General features: G+C 36.0%; 1 protein-coding gene and 2 long non-coding RNA genes across 5 annotated transcripts; all 3 read left to right on the top strand.

Annotated features, from left to right (window-relative positions):
- Positions 1 to 762: 762 nt before the first annotated feature.
- On the top strand, positions 763 to 1,467 carry LOC110938584. Its single transcript, XR_002591505.2, has 3 exons — positions 763 to 974; positions 1,090 to 1,146; positions 1,236 to 1,467. It is a non-coding gene; the product is annotated as an uncharacterized LOC110938584 (long non-coding RNA).
- A 7,058-nt stretch (positions 1,468 to 8,525) lies between these two features.
- On the top strand, positions 8,526 to 15,238 carry LOC110940016. 2 transcript variants are annotated; one of them, XR_004894162.1, is made up of 4 exons: positions 8,526 to 8,791; positions 9,542 to 9,595; positions 12,418 to 12,584; positions 13,733 to 15,238. It is a non-coding gene; the product is annotated as an uncharacterized LOC110940016 (long non-coding RNA). The 2 variants fall into 2 exon arrangements; XR_002592723.2 differs by lacking the exons at positions 12,418 to 12,584; positions 13,733 to 15,238 and adding an exon at positions 9,911 to 10,107 and having other exon boundaries at positions 8,579 to 8,791.
- A 1,329-nt stretch (positions 15,239 to 16,567) lies between these two features.
- Positions 16,568 to 22,101, top strand: LOC118492526. Of its 2 annotated transcripts, XM_035990663.1 has the most exons (5): positions 16,568 to 16,723; positions 17,452 to 17,505; positions 20,571 to 20,708; positions 20,795 to 21,051; positions 21,189 to 22,101. In XM_035990663.1, exons 3-5 carry the CDS (start codon positions 20,702 to 20,704, stop codon positions 21,723 to 21,725), a joined length of 801 nt encoding a protein of 266 aa, XP_035846556.1. In that variant the 5' UTR covers positions 16,568 to 16,723; positions 17,452 to 17,505; positions 20,571 to 20,701; the 3' UTR covers positions 21,726 to 22,101. The 2 variants fall into 2 exon arrangements, 1 of the variants encoding a protein (XP_035846556.1); XR_004894163.1 differs by lacking the exons at positions 20,571 to 20,708; positions 20,795 to 21,051; positions 21,189 to 22,101 and adding an exon at positions 17,821 to 18,063.
- The last annotated feature ends 3,058 nt before the right edge of the window (positions 22,102 to 25,159 follow it).

A 25,159-nucleotide genomic window follows, 5' to 3' on the forward strand; every position in this document is an offset into this window, starting at 1 on the left:
ACAAAAAAAACACCTTTAATCAGATCGATAGAAACGTTACACTATGCTTGTGCAAGTGCTTCCAACTCGATTGACGTTCAAGAAATGCTTGGTGCCTTTCCACATGTGTCTCGTTATGTCTGCTTTTCTCCTTGCGTCCGTTTTTTCCTTTCTTGCTCTTCGTGGTTTGTGGTTGCGTTTCGGGGATAGCATTATTGTCTACACCTAAAGAAACGAAATCGTGCTCGGGTTCGGGTGACGCTTGCACCCATGGCATTTGGGTCGATAGTGATTGCATTTCCATTTGCATGGCTAGTTGTTATTGTTGGATTTGAATTTGCCACGCGTTTGATGGTTGACTAAAACCGCCAAAGGTAAACATATTCGGATCTATCGGTGGGGTAGGGTATACAAGTGGCGGTTGGGTCGAGGGATTACGGGGTGTGTTTGGGAAGAGAGGTGCGGAGAATGGTGGTGGGTTCGAGCAGCTCGGATCCATGATTAATATCTATATCTATATCTATATACTACTATATTAAAGAAACTGGGTTTTCTACCCTTTTGGTCATTTTACACACGTATAAATTTTATAGCATTACGTACAAGAGAGTACAAGCTGTTTTAGAGGGGGTAAACTTGCACGTTGTCCAAAGATTTAAGACAATTTAGGGTCATTTTAGGGATTTTATCCATGGAATTTATCCCTCCTTTAATGGAATTTATCTCTCCTTTAATGTAACGCCTTTCATTTTCCGTTTCAAATGCATCTCTTCACCTCCATGATCAATGGCCACCTTAAATACAGCATTAGCATTTTGATATTTATGGGGTTCACGAAAGTAGCAACATGAGCTTTGTTATCATGGCTAAAACATCATGAAAAGCTGCTTTTTTCCATCAATTTAAAGGTTATTTGGATCATCTTTACTGTTTGTTCATAATTTGGTTAACCGGGGATATACGCAAGATCAACAGCAACTTTGGGTTTTGATAAGGTAAGATATTAGAACAATAAAAGCTACTGCTTAATTTTATTTTCTAATTAATTATTGAAGCAGGTGTAGTATGTAATGTCTTCCTTGTGAAAGTATAATCTGTAAATTTATGTAGGAAATATTTCCAATCTGATGAGGAGATCGAAAGCTTTTAGCAATGGGTTTTGATAAGGTAAGATATTGATCCCCTAAATGAAGATATTCCCCTTTGGTGTTCTGTGTTGTTTTCTTAAAGAAGTTTTGGGGTTGTTTCCGACACAGGTTGAAGTCGCCATAGCTACTACTAATGGCGATCTCAATGTAGCTGTTGAATTGGTTGGTATGGTAACAGTTTGGAGCTGGTCCTAGGTTGAAGCCAAACGGTCCGGGTTGGGCCGATCCATCCACACCTTTTGTCTTTCTTTATAGGGCTTTACTGATTATGTTTCTCATTACAAGAATCATTTTTTTATAAATGGTACACATTTTGAATATACGTCGAGGATTTTGAAAAGTTTGACTTGTTTAATTTTAGATGACTGTTCTAAATTCACCCATCGACCTCTTGGAGAAAGAAAATATAACACAAATCGACCCATGCCCCCCCCCCCCCCCCAAACTTTGGTTGAATTTTTTTATCTCTGCTAAGCTGTTATATGATGTCATTGTGCAGGGTTGACTTATACGTGTTGGTTGTTTATGAGCACATTAATATGACACGCGAATGTAGCTCAAGGAGGTCCATGTTTGTGGGTATCTGCATCTATATCCCATGACCTCTCTAATATTACCTTTTTCATTATTTAGTTTCTGTTTACACGGGAGTAACACTTGAACCTTATAACCACCAATATATAAATACATATATTTGCACTTGTCTTTTTTCTAGATTGAGTAGAGACCAAGTGATAGGTTACTAGGTTTACTAATGTTGAGCTGCAATATATCAGTGTTACATGATTTTCTGATTGTATCTTATTATTCAACAAAAAGTTTCAGTGGAAAGGCCAAAATAATAATGAGTTTTACAAATGATTGTCATTAGAGTCAAGCAATAAATATCGAATTATTGTCAGTTTTTAATTATAGGGGGAAAATCGAAAACATCATGGAAAGTCAAATTGTCTTTCTTCTTGAATGTTAACCGAAAATGAAGTTTCAAAACCGAAACCTTCGATGACTGTAACCAAAGGTCAAGATTTGGGTTATTGAAACCATTTCTCCGCTATTGTTTTGCTTGGCGTAACTGACAAGAAGGGGTTGAATGACGAAACCGTCGGTGTGTAATTATGAGCAATCAACAACCATCAATGAGTAATCAATCATTCTGACTGCTTGATTAGTCTTAAAAATCGTTTAGACTAAAGGGTATGGAGAGGATGAGCCGCCACGTCGACGCCACGTAGGAATGGCTCGGAGGGGATGGACCTAGGGGGTGGGGGATGAACCCCTTTATGTATATATATATATATATGTATGTATGTATGTATGTATGTATAGGTATATGTGAGAGGCAAGAGAAGAAAGGAGGACCGGTTACCCCGGCTGTGGGGTGCCGGGTGTGCCGAGCCGAGCCCCAGGGGGGCGGTGTGGGGGACCGGCGCCGGTCCTAGCCGGGCCTCAGCCGGCCCCCATACCTTCTAGTCTTACTAATTTGAAACCCCTCAAATCATTTGTTTAATCATTTTCTATAATGCTGACCAACACTCGTATTTTCTCTCCTTCAATCCCGAACCGTGTGTGTTACGACCTCCGTGTGCCGACAACCACAAGCATCATCAAGCCGGCCACAATTGCAAAAGTCAATGTTACCCCTGTCGTTTCTGTACCGGTCGGTCCATAGGCCACCGTCTCCGGTTCGGCAATCCAACAACATAGTTTAAAAACATTCGGAAATTCCATAGCGCAACGTGCGACCAAAAAAATACCCACGGTAACACGCGGGCATTCTCACTAGTTTGTTGTAAGTTGGTTGAGAGATTTAGAAGTGGGTTTGATTTAAAATGGGTGAAAATGGTTATTTATAGACTTTTCAAGAATTTTTAATTTTTTAAATAAATTGGATTGTTCAACGGTCCATTATTCAAACGATTGAAAAATTCAAGTCAGGGATGTCGAGGCATTTTCCGTCACCTCACGTTCCCCTTTCCTCTCACCAAGTCACACTCATTAGCCTTAGTATATAATGGCTTACAAGTTTACATATTTATACTTAATAAATAAGAAACTAGTTGCACCACATATCATTATTTTATAAACCAAAATACATTTTTTCGCTTCTTTTATTTCATCGTTTCACATCCTACTTTTTTATTTAAAAAAGTTAATTAACTATTTAATTCTAATCATATCTCATCTCAAATTATCATTATATAATTTCTATACTTTTATTACTAATTATTTGATATTTCATTTTTAAGCCCCTGTTGCAAACATGTTTGTAACATATGTATCTTCTATACTACTTAACAAGTAAGGAATACTATCTGCCACATGGTCCTTTTATGTGATTGAAGAGTTGAAAGGAATTTTTTTTTTGGTATACACATGTTGTAAAAACTATTAAGTTTAAATATTTCGATATAATTCTATTATCTTAACACAACTACTTTGCAAACAATTATTCTTTTTTTTTTAAACCTACTGAAACTCTATAGATAATCTTAGTTATCTTCAATTTAAATATATATATATATATATATATATATATATATATATATATATATATATATATATATATATATATATATATATATATATATATATATATATATATATATATGGCAAGGATAAATTGAAAACCCACTTGAGTTGAATAAACCCTGAAAACCCAATAACAACCATTGATCATACTTGATGGATGGCTAGGATTCACTTTTTTCCACTAGTTGCTTTTATGTCCTTTTGTCTCAATTTTTTAATATATTTCATGTACTGAAGGGTAATATTGGAACATTTATACAATTTCTCTTACAAACAGACAAAAGCCCCATGTTGTAAGAAACCATCACATCAATATTCCTCTCTCCTCTCTCTCACTAATTTTGATCTTTTTTGTTTGCTTTTGTCTACGTAGACTACAAAAAAAAAATGTGTTCAAATATCATCTATTTATGTTTTTTTAGAATTTTAAAAAATGCAACTAACAAAACATATTAGAATTGTTACATTACTAAAACCCAGCTATGTTGTTACATAAAGATGTTACACAAAAAAAGTGTAACATAACCAAAGAACAATTTATTTTTTGTTATATTATTATCACCCAATTGTTACACTCACACAAATCACTAAAACCCAGCTATGTTGTTACATAAAGATGTTACACAAAAAAGTGTAACATAACCAATGAACGATTTATTTCTTGTTACATTATTATCAACCAGTTGTTACACTCACACGAATCCCCCTGACTTTTGTCAACTAGCACATTAGTTTCATCTAACAAACAAAAACATATTATAATTTTTACATTACTAAAACCCAACTATGTTGGGTTACATAAAGATGTTACACAAAAAAAGTGTAACATAACCAAAGAGCAATTTATTTTCTGTTACATTATTATAACCCAGTTGTTACACTCACACGAATCCCCTGACTTTTGTCAACTAGCACATTTGTTTCATCTAACAAACAAAACATATTAGAATTGTTACATTATTAAAAATTGGGTAACATAAAGATGTTACACAAAAAAAGTGTGACATAACCAACACAACAATTTAGTTTATATTACATTATTTTCTATTACACTCAAATGAATCCACCTGACTTTTGTAAACTAGCATATTTGTTTCATGTAACAAAATTCACTTTATTTTTATTATACAAAGCCCACCTTTTTCATGATTATGTCATGTAAAAACTACAAATAATAACATTAAACAAGAAAAGTAACTTCGATTTTAATACAATGAACAAAAACTTAAAACAAATTGTTTGATCGGTACTGATCTGAAATAAATTTTACACAAAAAAATTGATGCAATCAATAATCAAAACAAACAGATCCATAAAACAAAAACTTAAAACCCTTCATCTTCTTGAACAACAAAGAAAAATTGCAGATCCACAAAACACAACAAAAATGCAGACTAAAAAAGTGTAGATTTGCAAACAAAGCTGAAAAATAAACATACTTGTTCACCTTCTTGAACAAAAATTTCGAACAAAAACCTTCAGTCTCCTCAAAAACGTAAAAAAGATGTGTAATTTCACTCGATCTTTGACTAGTTCAAACAAAAACCTTCAGCATCTCTTCGAGATCTCATTCATCATCTTCTTCATGTGCAATTTTCTTCAAATTAAATTAAAGAGGATCCGTCTTCATGAGGTTTGAAACTCAGTGGTACCTTCATCCACCGTCATCACCAAAGTTTAGATCTGAACCTCAAACGAACCCTAAGTGCACCGCAAAACCACCCCATATCGCAAACGAGATAGATCTGGGTTTTTTGATCTGAACAAAGTGGTAGTGGGTTTTTTGGTAGAGGAGAGAGATGAATGAGGAGAGTGGTAGTTGCAATTAAGATGAATGAGGTCTGATGGGTTTTTTTATAAGTATTGCTGTTATAAATTCTAGAGAGAGAAAATGTACAATTAAGATGAATTGTGTTTTTAAATTCTTGAAGTTATATGATAAAGAGACGTAGAGATAGAAAGAGAGAGAAATTAAAGTAAAGATGAATTGGAGAAAGCTTTACAAGTACACAAGTAATTAATGGAAAGCATGTGAGAGAAGCAAATTTGAAAAGGTCTGCGTGTGTGTGCAGACTTACAAATCAAAAGGGGTCACCCAATTCTCAAAAGGTAAAAGAAAGAAAATGTCAAAATTGCCCTTGTGTCCTCACAACTAACAAGCAACGTGGCTAAATCTGATCCACATGTGAGAGTTTTCAGAGTTTAGTCAACTGGAGTGGGTTTTCTCCTTATAATTAGCCTATATATATATATATATATATATATATAGGGTAAGGTTCATGCGAGAACCACCTTTATGCGAGAACCGCGAGAACCAATGTGAACACAACCTAAAATAGCTAAAAAAACCTAAAAAAACCCTAAAAAAACCTAACCCCCACCCCCCAAAAACCTAAACCCCCCCACCCCTCCCCCCAAAAAAAACCTAACCCCCCCCCCTAAGCTAAATGCTAAAAACTAAAACCCTCAAAAAACCTAAAAAAAAACCTAACCCCCCCCCAAAAAAAAAAACCTAACCCCCCCCCCCCCACCCCCAAGCTAAAATGCTAAAAACTAAACCCACAAAAAACCTAAAATAGTAAAAAAAATAGAAAAACAATTTTTGGGTGTTTTTTAGATTTTTTTTAGGTATTACTATTTGTGTTCACACTGGTTCTCGCGGTTCTTGCAATAAAGGGTGGTTCCTAACGGATCTTTGTCCTATATATATATATATATATATATAGGGAGTCGCTAAAATAAGAACCACCCCCAGTTGTAAGAACCGCGAGAACCACTCTCAATCAATCAGTTTATGACAACTATAAGGGTATTTTGGTCTTTTACCCCTAATGTCAAATCCTCACTCTCTCTCTCTCTCCATTTATTGTCACCAGAACTTGTCTCTTTCATCTTTCTTATTTCATTTAGTCTCTCTCTTCAATTCTTTAAATCAGTTTCATTGAAGTTCTCTCTCTCTTCAAATATTCATATGGGTTCTTTCATCTGAAGTTCTCTCTTTCTTCAAATATTCACATGGGTTCTTCATTCATCTCTTCCGATCTACCTCAAACACCCCCTCCCCTCCGGTGAATGCCTGCCAACAACCTGAAACAAATCCGACCAACACCGTCTTCATCTCCTCTGATCTACCTCAACCACCGCCCAATCCTGGATCTGAGAAAGATGACGGCGGCGGTGGGATACCGGCGGCGGGGGTGGCCTTTGAAGGGTGTTTCTCTCTCTAATAAGATATGTGGGCTTGTTTTTGTTTGATTTTTGATCAGTGATTTTTTACCTGATGAACTATGTGGGTTTGTTCTTGTTTGATTTTTGATCAGTGATTTTTGTTTGAATCAGTGAACTATGATTATGTGTTCTTAATGTTTCTTGTTTGATGGGGGTTCTTGATTTTTTGTCTAATGAACTATGTGGGTTTGTTCTTGTTTGATTTTTGATCAGTGATTTTTGTTTGAATAAGTGAACTATGATTATGTGTTCTTGATGTTTCTGGTGATTTTTGATGTTTGGGGGGTTGATCTGTGTTGATTCGATTTTTGATGTTTGGGGGGTTGATCTCAGTTGATACAGGTTTGAATCTGTTTTGAATATGTTTGAATGATGTTCTTGTCCCTTTTGAATGTTTAAATCAGTTGAATCTGGTGCCTTATTGAATCGGCAGTGATGATGCAAAAAAAAAGACTGACGAAGGAGCGGCATGGATGGTGGAGGGTAGGTTTTTGAACCTGCAACCCCACTTTTGCAGCCTCTGATTATCGGAAAATCTGAGCCAAAACTTCGTTTTTTTCAAGAATCCGCTCGTTCTTTTGATTTTTTGTTTGGGTTTTTTTTTGAGGTTCGATGATGATAGCAAACTATCTGAGACACCTCCCGAGTGTGCGATTTTCTGGGTGCGTTCGGTTTTGCTTAAAAAACAGCTTTGTAAAAATAAGTTAAACCGTAAACTTTTTAACGTAAAACCGTAAGACGTAAAACATAAAACGTAAAAAATTTTACGTAAAACGTAAAAAGTTTTTCGTAAATCGTAAAAAGTTTTAGGTAAAACGTAAAATCGTAAATTTTTTTTAGTAAAACGTAAAAAGTTTTACGTAAAACGTAAAAAGTTTTACGTAAAACGTAAAAAGTTTTACGTAAAACGTAAAAAAATCGGCGCGTAAAACGTAAAAAACGTTAACGTAAAAAGTTTGCGTTTTCTGGATGCGTTCGTGTTGCATAAATTTGTTTTTGTAAAAAAAATTGTTAAACTGTAAACTTTTTAATGTAAAACGTAAAACATAAAAACGTAAACTTTTTAAACGTAAAACGTAAAACGAAAAAATGTAAAAAGTTTCACGTAAAACGTAAAAAGTTTTAACGTAAATCGTAAAACCTAAAAACGACGCTTTAAAAATGTAAAAAATGTAAAACGTAAAAAAAAAAAAAAAAACGCGCGTTAAAACGAAAAATACGTAAAAACGTAAAACATTAAAAAACGGCGCGGTAAAACGCAAAAATTTTAACGTAAAACGTAAAAAAACGGCGCGTTAAAACGTAAAAAACGGCGCGCAAAAAAAACGATGCTTGAAAAATCCTGGCGTAAAAATCGGCGCGTTAAAAAAACGACGATTGAAACGTAAAAACAGCGCGTAAACCGTAAAAAACAGCGCCTAAAACTTTAAAAAAACGGCGCGTAAAGTTTTTAACGTAAATGTCGGCGCGTTAAAAAAATTTGATTTCAAAAAAGTTTTTAAACCAAAAAATCAGTTTATTAATAAAAAACTGTAACACCCCAAAAATCTAAATAAGCCTATTATGTGCATTTAGATATTTTAGAATGGGATGTAGTAACTTAAACTAGCTAACTAAGATAAACTTTATAACTTTTAAAGTAGAAAGGAAATAGTCGAGGTAAAATAAAACAAGACATAAAATTATAGGGACTGAAATCGTATGTGTGTGAAAGTGAGTAGTTAAAAGATAAAAAAATGTGGTGTACAGAATGTGTATATGTGTGTGCGCGTAGATTGAGAGGGAGAAAGAGGGGCAAAGACCTTCATCTTATAAACACAAAAAAATTCAGCAATTAGGAAGGAAATTGGTGATCAATCTTATGCATGAAGATCATCTCTTAACCATCAAAGTTTGATAATCATAAGGTAAGTTGCAATGTTTGTAGGAAAGATGAACAAGAAATTAATCAATCTCCTGTGGGTAGATTACTATGATGTAAATTAAAGTGAGAAATTGGTTTGAAATCAACATATGAACAACAGTGTGTGTATTTTGTGTATGCATATGATCTAGGCAAAAAGTGTGTGTATTTTGTGTATGCATATGATCTAGGCAAAACCCTTGTGATGCATGAAGTGGGTTTTGATACCACAATGAAATTGAAAGTCTTTTGGTAAAGATATTGATGCTAGTCAAGTAAATTGAAGTTACGAATCATGTTAGTAAGCATTTAGAATATGAAATTAGGAAAAATCGGATGATAATGTGATTTCCATGAGAGCCATTGTATATGATTAAGTGGGTTTTGACATGGTCTAGAGATGCTATGATTCATGACTAATGGGGACTAATAGGTTGATGTAATTTGTGTTATGAGAATCTATGTTGATTGAATTGTCGTTATGATTGAATGAATTGTGATACTAAATAAATTCATGGCAAGCATCTTAGGAGTTTTGATAACTTGCTTGGGGGATTTAAATGGATGCCCACCAAGTGTTTGATAAAATGCTTAAAAGATGAATTATAGCATGTTATGATGATATCTTGTTGAGAATCATTTGCTAAAATGAAAAGAAAAATGAATGCACAAAACAGTTGATATTTTTTTCGATAAAAGACTTTTAATGAATGTTCAAAGCATGGAAATCTAAGTATGCATTTGCTAAGTGTAGGTGTGAAAGAACAAGGATCAATCAAAAAGAGGTCACAAAGTTCAAACGATCGAGGTAAGTTCTTATACTTACAAATACTAGTAATTTACAATGGTTATGTTAAGTATATAAATTTGTATTGTGTTAAATGAAAATACATGGAAGTTCAATTCGCGCATAGGGTTCGAATAAGTAAGAATGATATATGTATGAATTGGGAATTGGTGTCGAACCGAACATAGAAGTTTGAAGGGATTCGACATCAAGACCCGTTAGTAAGCATGATTGAATAGATGTTAATGAAAATAATTATTATAACGTTCGATGGGAGGTTTTAAATGCTATGTTAGTTAACTTATGATATAACTAAATTGTTCGGTGTGGTTGTAGGTAAATCATCGTGTTAGATGGCACCAAGCTTGGAACGAACACATCACTCGCATATCACGTTTCCGGGTTTCATGTTCAAACGGGTCAAAAACATTTTGTACTTATGTTTAAGTTTAGTCGTACATTTGTAAGATTGTGTTTAAAATTTATTATGTTATTTACTAGTAAACTTTTAAGTAACTAACTTCGTTTGTAAATTTTGGGTTTGTACAAGTTAATGAATGGCAAAAATTTTTGGTTAAATGTTCGTCCGTCTATAACATGTGTTTTTAAACCCGTGTACGAATGGGCGTCACAAGTTGGTATCAGAGCCTAGGTTTGAGAGATTCGAGCTTGAATAGGAATGCTCGAACTCAAACCGAAAGCTCTCGCAAAGGGTGTGTTCACTCCAAGACGCAAAAGGAAGTAAGTATATAATGATTTTAATAGTTACATGTTTAAAAAGGGTATCTTTACGGGAAGGGTTGTAAAGAAGTACACACAGAAAATTTATTAATAAAAATGTTTCTGGAAGTCACGGGGCAGGTTTGACTGAACGGGACTCAAAACAGGTCGAACAGGCTGAAAAACATGAAACAACAACGTTTTTGTGCCAGGCGAGGCGTCGCCGACACAATGTTTGGGGTGTCAAACCAGCTACGCCCTAATACACTGTCGACACAATTTTTTTACCGACGCCAAAAAGTAAGAGGTGTCCCCGACGCGGCCTTGGGCCGTCGCCGACGCCGTCCGCAAACCCAGAATGGTTGTTTTCATTGCTTTTTCACGTTGTTGAACTTCCACGCCCCGTAAAGCCTATCCAATTGCCCCGTTAAACACCCGAAACGCATCGTAAGGTTATTAGGACCCATAAGAATTTACTCGACTCATGTCAAAGTGTCTTGAAATGTGAACGTGTGTGATTAGAAAGTCGCGAATGCGAATTTCATTGGGTTTATCAACACTATGGTAGAAAGCATGTAGTATGTGGTCGTGAGGGACCATTAACACATAGAATGAACGAAAGGAAGTCTTGAAATTCAGAATGTTAAAATGATTTAAGCATGTTGAATCAAAAATGATAAATAGTATGCATAAGAATAAAAAAATAATAAAAGAAAAAAAAACTCCTAAGGAAGGGTAAATGTTAAACGAAGGAAAATGATACTGTCTTGGTAAGGTTTTAAAGATGTTGCATGAACTGAAACCCACTTCTCCGGGCATAAGGTGATGATTAAATGAAGGCACGAAATTAGTATGTGGATTGCGTGCCTGGCCAGTACGCAAGAAGTATATGACATTCGTGAGACCATGATAATCATCACAGGTATGCCCGGTAGAATTGGGAAGTAGGTTGACGTATGGATAAAAGGAGTTGTATGACTATTAATAAAATGAGAGTATTCTATAAGAATGAAAGGTTTGAATCTGTAGGTTAGTACAGATCAAACATATAAGAAAGAAAGGTACGAATGAAAAGTTTGAATCCGTAGGTGAGTACGGATTAAACTTATAAGAATGAGAAGGTTTGAAACCATAGTTGATGTACGGATTAAACTTATAAGAATGGGACATAATAATGAAAAGTAAAATCCATAAGCAAATACGAATCGAACAGATAAGAGTCATAGGTAACAATGAAAAACTTGAATCCATAAGTATCTGTGAACCAAACACGTAAGGACAAAAGGTCGAATCCATAAACAAGTGGGAATGGGTAAGAGAGAGGGAGGGAATGTGTTTCTTCCTCCTACTAAGGTAGGTATAAATCTTGTAAGTAAGTGGTGCCAGTAGCCTTGTCGAGTTAGGTAGGTCACTTGACTAACATGATGCATATATACATATAATGCACTTACGAACAAGCGAGGGACAGGTTGTGTTTAAAAAGAATAAAATTAACCTATATAAAAATGTATTGACGGTTTAACCTTGTTGGAGTCAAACGGATTATATGGGTAAGTGTAAGACCAATGACAATATGGTTGCAAGGGAGATGAAGCTAAATGTCACATAAACAAAATTTCGTAAGAAGCATATTAAAAGTCAAATCATGTGAGTTGGGGTGAGTGACGGGCTACGACCCGGAGAACGGCATAAGTATGGATAAGGAAGAAAAGTTGTCCGCGAACTACTAAAATGGTGAAATGATGTTTTGTTAGTATGTTTGAATTGAAAGTAAGTACAACACATGATCCAACATATTTATACAATAAGTAATAAGTGGCAGATTGACCTTGAAAAGTCAAACTGCAGAAATTGGCATATAATTTATGAACTGCAAGAGTAGTACGTAAGAAACGAAGTGTGTAATGTACTATACCAAATAAGTGAAAAATTTGTGAAAGAAATATAGGTGAGTTCACACCAAGTACCTGTTAAAGAATGGTTATGTATTCACCCGTCATAAACGGGACAAACGAATTAATGTTTTAAAAGAATATAGAAAGGGCTAGTATGTAAACAAGATGATTTGATAAATGCCATGTTTGAAGGAAACTGAATGAAATGTGCTAACCCTTAATTTGTAGATGAGAATGGTCGAACTCTTGGCGTGATAAAACTAGTAGAACTGGTGAAAAGATGCACACGAGCGGAAGCTCATTACATGGATGGACGAGGTCAATCTAGTTTTAACACGCGCTCATAAGGGGCGGGCTGAATCGGGACACGGATCATTGTTTATGTAAATAATAAGGTTAGTAAAATATTTGACTTGTGAATGTTAAACAGAAAGTTATAGACGGAATAATGTTCCATACGAACAAATGGTAACACAAGCATGTCGTGGTTTGGAAGATTTGACTTTTAGAGGTCAAGAAAAGAACGAAAATTTTAGTTAAAACTCAACGTCAATAATCAAGGCGTAGGCGTGTATAGTAAGTAATGCAAAAAAAATGAACGGCAATTCATGGTGACCTGAATGAAACAATACGAAACTTAATTTAGGAATGTACTTAGTACCATGTAACGGTAACAAACCTAAAACGATGTTTAACTCTCGAGACAAGTACGAATAACTAAGAAGGAAATAATGGTTGGGTTGTGATAACTATATCTATGATGAAATGTCTAAGTAAAGTTAGGATGTGAGATTGTACGAAAGACTCGACATATATGAATGAAATATGATAATAATGTAATTAGTAGTAAACTAACTTGAGAAATGTGCTATAGATGAAACTTGTAAGAATTCGGGTTGAATGTATGTTTTGGGAAAGATTATGCATTAGGTGCTTGTACATTGCGCTTGAATTGGTGATACTCGCCATGTGTTATATTAATTACTTAATTTGCGATTAAGAAGTGAATGTGTGCCAAAAGTAAAACATATGAACTTGCTAGTGAAGGATAATGTTATGATTATGTTAAATTGACTAACCTTGTATGTGGTTATCAAATGTAATATAATGAAAGCATTAGCATGTGTAAAACTGATTATGTGTATTTGTGTATGTAACTAGGTGATTACATGGTTGCATTTGTTTCATTAAATAGGTACAAAATATTTATGGTGCAATTAGCATAACCGACTACACGATATGAACATATGTTCCTAAGTTGGAAGTTTGCATACTTGATCGTTGACTTTTCAGAAAAGTCAACGAGTATGAGAATAGCATGATTAGAAATCCTAATATGATTGTAATAATAGAAGGATTGAATGATGTATGATGAATCCATACATGTTATACTTGATGATATGTTAAATTTGTGTGAATTTGGGATGATGCATTGTTGAATTATGCCTTGTGCTTGTTACAAATGATAACTGAAAGTCAAATGCGAGATATGAACTAGATATGATAGGTGATATATAAAATCTTGTATATGGTGACATGTAAGGATAAGCATCATATCAAGATGACGCTAACATGAAAGGAAAATGGGTCAAAAGGAGGCGAGGAAGCAATAACGAATACAGACGCTTAATGTAAGTGATTATCGATCTCACTTCTTATTTTGTTTAGATAAAGTATCTATATTTGAGTAGTTGAAATCAAGTAAGGATGTATAAATAATGGAATTTCTAGGATATGGATGGTTGTAATGGTCGATGGATGTCAATCCGGTGAAACCTCAACAAAGGGGCAAACGAGTTAAAACTTTTAGAAGAAATATTTAGCGGAAGAACATGTGGATTGGATTAGGAAATGTATGGAATGAATTGAGAAATTGAATAATGATTTATATCACGTAATAGAACCACTGAGACACACGGTTAGTGAGTAGAAAGAACAAAACGCAAAATCAGTGTCTGAGCTGCAGAGGAGGCGTCGGCGACGCCCAGCCGTGTTGCAGCCGGCACCTTATCTTACTGTCTACACGGGTCCGACGCAGGAAACCCGTTTTCACGTTTTTCTCATTTTTCCTCGCTTCCAAGGCCCCACTAAGCTTCCCAAAGGCATCCTAGGCCTACTATAGAGTTTTGTGAGGTACATGTAAGAACGAAAACTTAGGAGGGCAAGTACGAAGATGTGACATGTATGTTGATATGTTTTCTTTATGTACATGGGTAAGTTTTTAGTAAGTAAAACTTATTGGGTGTTAGTTGCATTTTTAGGCACGTTTTTATTGTATATTTATGTTAAAATTCACCACATATCATGCATATATCATAGTCATACCTCATTATTTTGTTAAACACGTGTTTTTGTGGAATGGAATCTACTTTGGTTGGTTTTTGGTTGATACTGTAGGTGCGGAGCGCTTGCTAAGGAAGGCATAGGAGTCGGAAAGAGTTGGAAGGATTTTTGAAGGCAAATGTTTCAAGACGAGAGCTATTAGTCTTGAAAGAAGCAAGTTGAAGTGATAAAATTAGACGGATGCCGAAAAAGAACGTAATTGGCCGAAGGTTTATTCTAATTTGTTCACATAAAAATTGTGAATATGATTAATTAGAGATTGATGAGAATACCAAGATATGGCACGTTAGGCCTTCAAGTTCACTCATCTTTGTGTATTTGGATTAATTAAGAAAGTGGGCTTCATAAATTTATTAGTGCGGGCTTCGGTGGAAGTTAACTTACAAAAGCTACATAGAATGAAATTGGACAAGTAAACCTAGGCTTGGGGGCCCAGCTGCAATAACATCAACAAAAACAACCTGGACGACTTCGAAGACGGCTGCAATCCAGAGAGAAGCAAGAGTTGGGATTTTGGGAAGTATTTTTGGTTTCGTACGTTGTTAGTTCTATGTTTTGTTTCGTTTTAGTATTGATTGTTCTAGCCATCATGTCCGGCTAGACTCTTATAGTTTCGACATTAGGGTTTATTTTCTTTGATTTGGTTCACAATCTTATGTGAAACGATCACGTTTGATTCGATTATTTTAGTGGTTTGTTTGTGTGATTCTTGTTTTTACTACGGATTCGATCCGAAAAATATTAGATTGTTAATAAACCTGATCAACTTATTAATTTTTCTAATAAAGTTCAATCAATTATTAGAACCCTAACAAAGTTTTAATTTTTGAGACAAGGAACAAATAATATTTTGAGTTTGTCTATGAACCCAAAATTATTATAGAATCATACAATATAATTAGGCACTCCGAACGGCGTGTGTGTTTGATTATAATCGATACTTCTATCCCGCAACCCGCACGCTAAAACCCGAACGGCGTGAGCTTAGAGTAGCGGGTTGGCTCTAATCAACGAACGGCGTTTGGTTAGACATTAGATAGAGTGGATGTCCGAACTGCGTGACGTCTAGTGTCGATACAAACTATTATTTAAAAATGATCATTGCACCGTGACCGTTAATGATCGTAAGTCGAACCGAATCAAGAAATTGCCCTGGTGTTGAAATTAGTTTTTAACATCCGAATTTTCCAACCACTTTAATTAGCTTTTCTTTTTAATCTAAAATTAATTTTTTTTATTTACATTCTAGTTTAAATTTAAAACCCCCTTTCAAAACAGCCGTATCTATGTCTAAAACGTTTTGGCATAATTCGTTAATCTGTATCCCTGTGGACACGAACCTGACTTCCACTCAAACTATTTAGTGTGTCAAGTAGGTTTATTTTATTTTATTTGCTGGATTCGACACCCAACATTGGGACACTATAAGTATGTGAAGTGACGGAACTAGTATATGGTAACATGCTTAAAAAGAAATGGTGTGCCTATTATAGTAGGGTGGTCGAAGGGAATTAAGTGAATGTGTATGCACGGGATGTAATTTATTGTGTAAACCATAGTTAAACGTACTAAAACCTGAGTGTACAAGTAGACTGGTATGTAAAAGAATCATCCGCATAGATGTTGTGATTAGCGTTTGTTTAATAGATTTGTGAGCATGTCAATTGTACGTAAGAAGTTTGAGTAGTAAGGTATGTATGTTCATAGTAGGACTATTTACACCCAAAAGAGTTGGACTACATAATGTGTATTCATGTCATTAAACTGTACGTATTCAGGTTTCGAGGACGAAACCGTCTTTAAAGGGGGTGGACTTGTAACACCCCAAAAATCTAAATAAGCCTATTATGTGCATTTAGATATTTTAGAACGGGATGTAGTAACTTAAACTAGCTAACTAAGATAAACTTTATAACTTTTAAAGTAGAAAGGAAATAGTCGAGGTAAAATAAAACAAGACATAAAATTATAGGGACTGAAATCGTATATGTGTGAAAGTGAGTAGTTAAAAGATAAAAAAATGTGGTGTACAGAATGTGTATATGTGTGTGTGCGTAGATTGAGAAAGAGAAAAAGGGGCAAAGACCTTCATCTTATAAACACAAAAAAATTCAGCAATTAGGAAGGAAATTGGTGATCAATCTTATGCATGAAGATCATCTCTTAACCATCAAAGTTTGATAATCATAAGGTAAGTTGCAATTTTTAGTTTGATGAAGTTTGTAGGAAAGATGAACAAGAAATTAACCAATCTCATGTGGGTAGATTACTATGATGTAAACTAAAGTGAGAAATTGGTTTGAAATCAACATATGAACAACAGTGTGTGTGTATTTTGTGTATGCATATGATCTAGGCAAAACCCTTGTGATGCATGAAGTGGGTTTTGATACCACAATGAAATTGAAGGTCTTTTGGTAAAGATATTGATGCTAGTCAAGTAAATTGAAGTTACGAATCATGTTAGTAAGGATTTAGAATATGAAATTAGGAAAAATTGGATGATAATGTGATTTCCATGAGAGCCATTGTATATGATTAAGTGGGTTTTGACATGGTCTAGAGATGCTATGATTCATGACTAATAGGGACTAATAGGTTGATGTAATTTGTGTTATGAGAATCTATGTTGATTGAATTGTCGTTATGATTGAATGAATTGTGATACTAAATATATTTATGGCAAGCATCTTAGGAGTTTTGATAACGTGCTTGGGGGATTTAAATGGATGCCCACCAAGTGTTTGATAAAATGCTTAAAAGATGAATTATAGCATGTTATGATGATATCTTGTTGAGAATCATTTGCTAAAATGAAAAGAAAAATGAATGCACAAAACAATTGATATTTTTTTCGATAAAAGACTTTTAATGAATGTTCAAAGCATGGAAAGCTAAGTATGCATTTGCTAAGTGTAGGTGTGAAAGAAGAAGGATCAAGCAAAAAGAGGTCACAAAGTTCAAACGATCGAGGTAAGTTCTTATACTTACAAATACTAGTAATTTACAATGGTTATGTTAAGTATATAAATTTGTATTGTGTTAAATGAAATTACATGGAAGTTCAATTCACGCAGAGGGGTTGAATAAGTAAGAATGATATATGTATGAATTGGGAATTGGTGTCGAACCGAACATAGAAGTTTGAAGGGGTTCGACATCAAGACCCGTTAGTAAGCATGATTGAATGGATGTTAATGAAAATAATTATTATCACGTTCGATGGGAGGTTTTAAATGCTATGTTAGTTAACTTATGATATAACTAAATTTTTCGGTGTGGTTGTAGGTAAATCATCGTGTTAGATGGCACCAAGCTTGGAACTAACACATCACTCTCATATCACGTTTCCGCGTTTCATGTTCAAACGGGTCAAAAACATTTTGTACTTATGTTTAAGTTTAGTCGTACATTTGTAAGATTGTGTTTAAAATTTATTATGTTATTTACTAGTAAACTTTTAAGTAACTAACTTCGTTTGTAAATTTTGGGTTTGTACAAGTTAATGAATGGCAAAAAATTTTGGTTAAATGTTCGTACGTCTATAACATGTGTTTTTAAACCCGTGTACGAATGGGCGTCACAAAAATTATTAAAACTAAAAAGTAATAAATGAATGGGACAAAAAAGACATTTAAAAATAATATATATAAAAAGACAAAAAAATCAATTTTACCTAAATACCCTTTAACAATAAAATATTAAAAACATAATAAGACAAAAAGCTTTTAATATGAGTATTTTCTACTTTTAATCTCATCCATCCATCTAGTTGATCTAAGGGCTAAAAAGTGGTTCCCATGGTTCTTACAACTAGATGTGGTTTTCATTTTAGCGATCCCCTATATATATATATAGTGGAGGGTTCAAATGAGAAGAAATTCTTTGTAAGAAGAAAAAAGAAGAAATTTCAACCAATAGGAATGTTTCATTAGACTTCATTTAATATTTGTACTTAATGTAACTATAAGGGTATATTAGTAAACTTACATACATCATTAATTGGTAGTTTCATCTTTAATAACTAACTATATTAAATTTGTAACTTATTTTTAAGATATATAATTTTCACAAAAAATAAAAATAAAGAATTCATTTATAGTGTAGGATAAATACAAGGCGTGTAGGATAAATTACGAGTTGTGTAGGATAAATTTCAATATGTGTAGGATAAATTTCGAAATGTGTAGGATAACTTTTGATGTGTGTAGGCAAAAATATTTAGTGTGGAGGATTATAGTCTTAATGACTAAATAATTAGTCAAACATAATAATAAATGAGATGAGAAAAAAATTATTTAGTGTTTTACAATTGTACCGTTTTATTCTTTTTCTTCTCAATAAAATTTTCTTCTCAAATGAACCTTCCATATATATATAAATATATATATATATATATATATATATATATGTTTTGGTCAAAAATTACCGAAGCAATTAAGTGATCAATTAGTTAAGTGAGGTAGTGTGCTAAAAAGTGTGTTGAAAATATGCTTGTTAGGTTCTTTGGAAAAACAGTGTTCAGGATACGGCTCAGGATATTGAGCTGTATCTACGATCAAACAATGAGCAAAAAAGTAAAGTAAATGACACGAGATGTACGAGGAAAGCCCTTGATCAATCTAGATCGCCGGCATAAAACCTCGGGAGCTGACAATCGCAGCTGCCTAGTTCTTCTTATTGCTTTAAACTTCAGGATACAGTGCAGGATATAGATCAGATCGCTAAGTGTTACAATGAATTTTGTGAAAGTTGCGAGAGAGGAAGTGTTGAGAGTGTAGAGAGTGTGATTGTGATGTCCTAGTTGATCTGATATACCCACTATTTATAGTAACGAATTACAAACTAAAATTCCTATAAACATGGGATGCTCCGAATATTCCAATGTGAACGTTGTAGACCGAGTAATGCGGCTTCAACGGCTTCTTGTGAACGACTTGGACCGAGTCTTCAGTAAAAAAGGTCTTCATGAACGTTGCTAGCTTCTAACCCACGTACCTGCATTTAATCCGTTAGTGATCCTGAGGATACCATTCAGGATGTTACCAATATCCTGAGTCAGCATCCCGGATGTAAACAGATACAATAAACAAGATATATATCAAGATATTTTCCAGGATATGGGCTCAGAATTTCACCCATAACAATTGTCCCCAAAAAATGTTACCGTTAAGTATCCTGGTCACTAACGGTTATATTTTTTCCCGAAGAACGAGGCAATTAAGTGATAAGACCCATGATGTGACTACTTGTAACCAATCAGCCTATATTTACTCATTCCTCCCTATATCTTCTCATGTATATCTCCATTTAGCTTTTACCAAAGAGAAAAAGGTAAAGACTTCTCTCTCAACTTCTTTTCTCATTCTCTCTAATATTCCGGCCACAATATGACAAGGCAGACCAGGTCTAGTTCCGGCGACTCCGCTCCCACGTTCATCCACCAAAATATTCTCCAGGATCCGGAGAAAGAAATTTGCACCTTCGATGGTGCACACTTATCGGCCCTTAAAACCTCCGGCATTTTCCCAAAAGGGACAGTGTTTCGGCCGTTTGATCGGGAAATCCGATCAGACATGGTTACCGACGAGTGGTTGTGTTTCAATGCTTTCCCCTTTACTCTAGGGCTACAATTTCCTTTTTCTGAATTTATCACTGAGTTCTTTGACGTCACAAAAATTTGTTTTAGCCAAACAATGCCAATGCTTTGGTGAGTCTTGTCCGTTCTTGATCAAATCAAGAACAACCATATCCCTGATCTTTCTGTTCATGATCTCCCATTAGCATACCGACTTAGGTGCCACGGTTCTTGTCGATTCTTGTTTTATTCTACTTCCAGTGACCCATTAATCCTTCGAGCCACCAGGAATGAAGAGGAATGGAAATCCAAATTCTTTTTCGTAAAAAGAGATTCAATCCCTGGTGGAGCGGATTATCCGGTGCATTGGTTGAAGAAGGGTAGGATTTAGGGTTTAAAGATGATCCTGCTTGTTATCCTGCTTTATATCCTGAACTGACTTTGCCGTTTTCTTGTACAGCTGATTTTAGGAAGCTAGCACCTCCTCTTGCAGATTCTCAGAAAAGAATAGACGCCATCAGGCTCCTTCCAGAAGCAGAGAGAAGTTTCAACCCATCTCCACCAACTCCAAGCCCTCTTTCAAGCGCAAACATGTCTGGTAAGGATCCTGCAAGATATCCTGTAGATACATGTTTTTATTTGATATCTTTAGGAAAGGTTTAGAATTTTACTCCCTGTGTGCAGATTCCAGCAAAGTCCCAGTCTATCTAGACCTTGACGAACTTGACAGCTATCGAACTCCTTCCATAGTCAAGAAGGAGGCTCCTACTGCTACTAGCTCCAAGCCACTCCCAGCTCCCAAGGCCAACCCAAGGACTCGTGCTTCCACGGCGAAAAAGAGGAAAGGCCTTGAAGTCAGCGCTCCAAGCTCAGAAGGGTTCTCCTATGACGAACTCAGCTTCACCGATTCCTTAGAGCCAATGACATCCTTCCTCAACAAGGTAATATCCTCACACATATTCTGCACGTATATCCTGCACATATATCCTGCCTGGATATCCTAACTGGATATCCTGATAGGACATCTTAGTCATTATAGAGATATATATTCTAACTTGTACCTGTTATTGATGTGCAGGGCCTCCAGCATTTGCTCCACTTGTACAATGATGCATGTGGTACTGTCGCATTCCATGAAGCCAGGATCAAACAACTCGAAAGCACCGTTGCTGACCAAGGTGCCATCGCTGAGGCGAAGAGCCGGCACTACGAGAGCTTGCTGAAGAAGGCCACCCAAGAAGCTGAGGTCAAACTTGCCACCGTTCAAATGGATCATGATCAAGCCATGATCAATTTCCGGGAGGGAATCAAGACTTCTGCTATCGTCTCCCTGCTACAAGCACGCATCAAGATGGCCTACGAGGCCAAGGAGACGGGTCTTGTTTGTCCATCTTGGCCAATTGAATCCTGGGTGGCCAAGTTGAAGGAACTCAGAGGCAAAGCTGTGCCACTTCCATCTGAAGCCGGTGAGTCTTCCAAGTCAGCTGAGGTGGTGGACCAGGCTGGAGACAAGAAGGATGCCGGAGCGGATGCTGGTGAGGATGCTGGACAGGATGCTGGTGAGGATGCTGGTGCTGAGAAGCCGGGGAAAGCAGGAGAGGATGCCGCTGTGTGAGGGCAGCTGAGTGGGCGATGATGGATATTGATGCCTAGGCCAGAGCCCACTTTTTTAGGTTTAATGGTTGATGTCTTGAACAATTTACTTTTCTTGTCTGTTGAACAATTTTAATTTCCTGCACGTAGACAATATGATGGCCAAAGGTGGAGGGATCCTGAGTTTCAGGACGAAGCCCTTGGTCATCAGTTAGTATGGTTTATTTTGAACAATACAACAGTTGGAGGTGGATGGGTCTCGGTTTGAGATGAAGCCTTCAACTGTTGGGTAAATATGGTAATGAACTACTAGTGCTCTTAGTGGATGGGCCTCGCTATCAGGTAAAACTAAGAGAACATCTTTTGGTATGTTAATAATATAATTTCTCTTTAGACTTTGTTATTGTTGTTATAAATTTCTCTTGTGAAAATTGTTTTGTTTGAACATTTTTCGGAACACATTATAAATTTATCCTGGTAAATATCCTGAAAAATATTCTTATTAAAATACAACCTATTAGTTGTCTAAATAAAAAGGAAAGATCATACCAGAGATTCTTAGTGAATCAATTTCAATTCCTCATTATAGGCTTGTCCCCAGTGCACACTTATAAACTCGAATCCATCCTTAGAATAGTATGACGTATGTCCCCTGTACTTAACATAGAAACACAAATGTATTCATATTTTTGTCTCGAATGAATTCCACATACCTCAGGGCAAAACTCTTGATATCCTGAAATGAACCCTTAGTATACTTGGGATAAACCCTGAGTTTCATGCGCTACAGGCGGGAGTGTATAAACTCCAAGACTTAGAAAGGTGAAAACCTTTAAACCTTAAAGAGTATGAAAATACCCTTTCGTGAGAGAGGGTGATCAATCCTCATATACCTTTAGAATTCAGGATATAGCCAACAGTAACGAAATTGTCAGCCACTTTTACATGGACTGGTCCCGCCACCTTGAACTATCCCTGAATAACTTGCGCTCCAGGCGGGGTGTTTAAACCCAATTCGGGAGAAAGGTGAATACCTTTAAACCTGTGAAGGGATCAGTATCCCTTAAACGTGAGAGAGGGGGCCAATCCTCTAATCTTCTGAGTTATCCTGAGTACACATCCTGGAGCTATATCCTGGAGCATATGCTGCAAAATAATTGTAAACTAAGGTGGGTGTTAGCTTGGCTAACATCCCTGAATAACTTGCGCTCCAGGCGGGGTGTTTAAACCCAATTCGGGAGAAAGGTGAATACCTTTAAACCTGTGAAGGGATCAGTATCCCTTAAACGTGAGAGAGGGGGCCAATCCTCTAATCTTCTGAGTTATCCTGAGTACACATCCTGGAGCTATATCCTGGAGCATATGCTGCAAAATAATTGTAAACTAAGGTGGGTGTTAGCTTGGCTAACACCCCTCCGATGCCTAAGTCAGTATTGGGTTTAAGATAATAAACATATATATTTAAAAGAGATAGGATACATACCATTCTGAGATAGAAATTAAATTCTATTCTTACTTGAAATAGAGCTTTAAGTGTACAGCATTCCAAGACCTTGGTAGCATATCCCCTTCCATATTCTTGAGTCTATATGCTCCTTTCCCTGCTTCTGATTCAACTTCGTATGGTCCTTCCCATTTTGGAGCTAACTTGCCATCGGCAGGATTAGTAGTATTCTGAAAAGCCTTCCTTAGCACCCAACCACCCACTTGAAATCTCCTAGTCCTTATATTCTTGTTATATGCTCTGGATATTCTTTGTTGATATGCTGCCACCCTTAGCCTTGCTGCGTCTCTTCTTTCGTCTATGGTATCCAAATCTTGACATAAGGCTTCAGGATTCTGTTCAGGATTCTGTAGGATAGATCTTGCAGTAGGTATCACCATTTCCGTTGGAATTACTGCTTCTGCTCCGAATACTAAGGAGAATGGGGTTTGGCCGGTTGCATTTTTTTACCGTTGTCCTGTCAGCCCATAACACAAAGGGTAATTCCTCTGCCCATCTTCCTTTTTTGGCTCCAAGTCTCTTTTTTAAGTTGTTCACTATTATCTTGTTTGAAGACTCAGCTTGCCCATTCGCTTGAGGATGCACCGGAGTAGACGTTATCATCTTGATTCCCCAACTCTTGCAAAAGTCGGTAGTCCTTTTGCTTATAAACTGGGACCCATTATCACAAATTATTTCAGCTGGTACTCCAAACCTGGTCAGGATATTCCTCTTTATGAAGGATACTACTTCTTGGTCTCTAACTTGCACAAATGCTTCAGCTTCAACCCACTTAGAGAAATAATCTGTCATTGCTGGCATAAAGACTTTTCCTCCCGGAGCTTTTGGTAACTTCCCTACTGTTTTGGTCAAAAATCACACAAGGATAATGCAACCAAACTCTAAGTAAACGGGGTATGATGCTTGGTTAGTTGAAAAAGTAAAGGATCACTTTAGTAAGAAATATGCAAGTGACACAAGGATTTATACGAGGAAAAAGCCCTTGATCAATGTATGATCTCCGGCATAAAAAACCTCGGGTGATGGCAACTACCGATCACCAAACTTCAATATAAGAAAAAAAGGTTACAACTTCGGATGATAATGAGCTGAGTACAAGGATCACTATAGTTTCGAGTGTCTAAGCGTGTGAAAAATGTGTTGTGTCTCTTCCGAATGGGGAAGAGTGTTATATATACAAGTGTGTGTGGCCTATTTTAGCTAAACAAACTAATAATCAGCTCATTACCCCTTTAGAAATAAAAGTAAATCTAGCCTAAATTATCGCCCTTAAATCATGCCAAGTTTCCATATCCTTCACAACGTTCATCTCTGATTAAGCATATGCCAAAGTTGTAAAGACGCGTCCCTTAATTGTGATGCTAAGAGCGGATCCTGCTAGACATTCTTGCAAAATAACATTAAATTCAATGAAAGCAACTGTTAGCATGAAGATCCTATGATGGTCCGTGATCCTGATCCTGGAATTCTGCTGAGGATCACTATCTGCCAAAGAAACAAGGATCACTGGTTAGGATCACATGTAAGGATCATGTATTATAAAAATCCAGCCCTAACAATTGCCCCCAAAATATAAGGAGTTTATTGTAAATTAACGAGTTATATTTTGCTTTGATCTTATCTGCAACGGGCGACTCGGATAACTAGCCGTTAAAGTCGGACTAGCCGTTGCAACCCCTACGTCATTGAAGTGACAATCCTGCAGATCATCATTATAAATAGGAGATAGAGTTAGGATCAATTTGCATTTAAATTCAAGAGCTACTCCCTTTATAATCTCGTCCGAAAGATCGATCAGGTATTCTTTCTCTTTTCTTCCCTTCTCTTACTCTGTTCCTCTTTCTTTTTCCATTCTATCGCGAATATGTTGCTCCGGAATTCTCCTCACAAGGATCACAAGAAGAACAGCCCCTTGAAAGGTCAAGGGATCATTAGAGACTCTCCCACCGAGA

The sequence above is a fragment of the Helianthus annuus genome, chromosome 5, assembly GCF_002127325.2.
Source record: "Helianthus annuus cultivar XRQ/B chromosome 5, HanXRQr2.0-SUNRISE, whole genome shotgun sequence".
NCBI classification, from domain to species: Eukaryota; Viridiplantae; Streptophyta; class Magnoliopsida; order Asterales; family Asteraceae; genus Helianthus; species Helianthus annuus.

What these genes read in the sequence shown, in the direction of transcription:
- LOC118492526 (XM_035990663.1), top strand. An exon ending in TGACATCCTTCCTCAACAAG is followed by an intron (nt 21,052 to 21,188) that starts GTAATATCCTCA and finishes ATTGATGTGCAG; the next exon opens with GGCCTCCAGCATTTGCTCCA.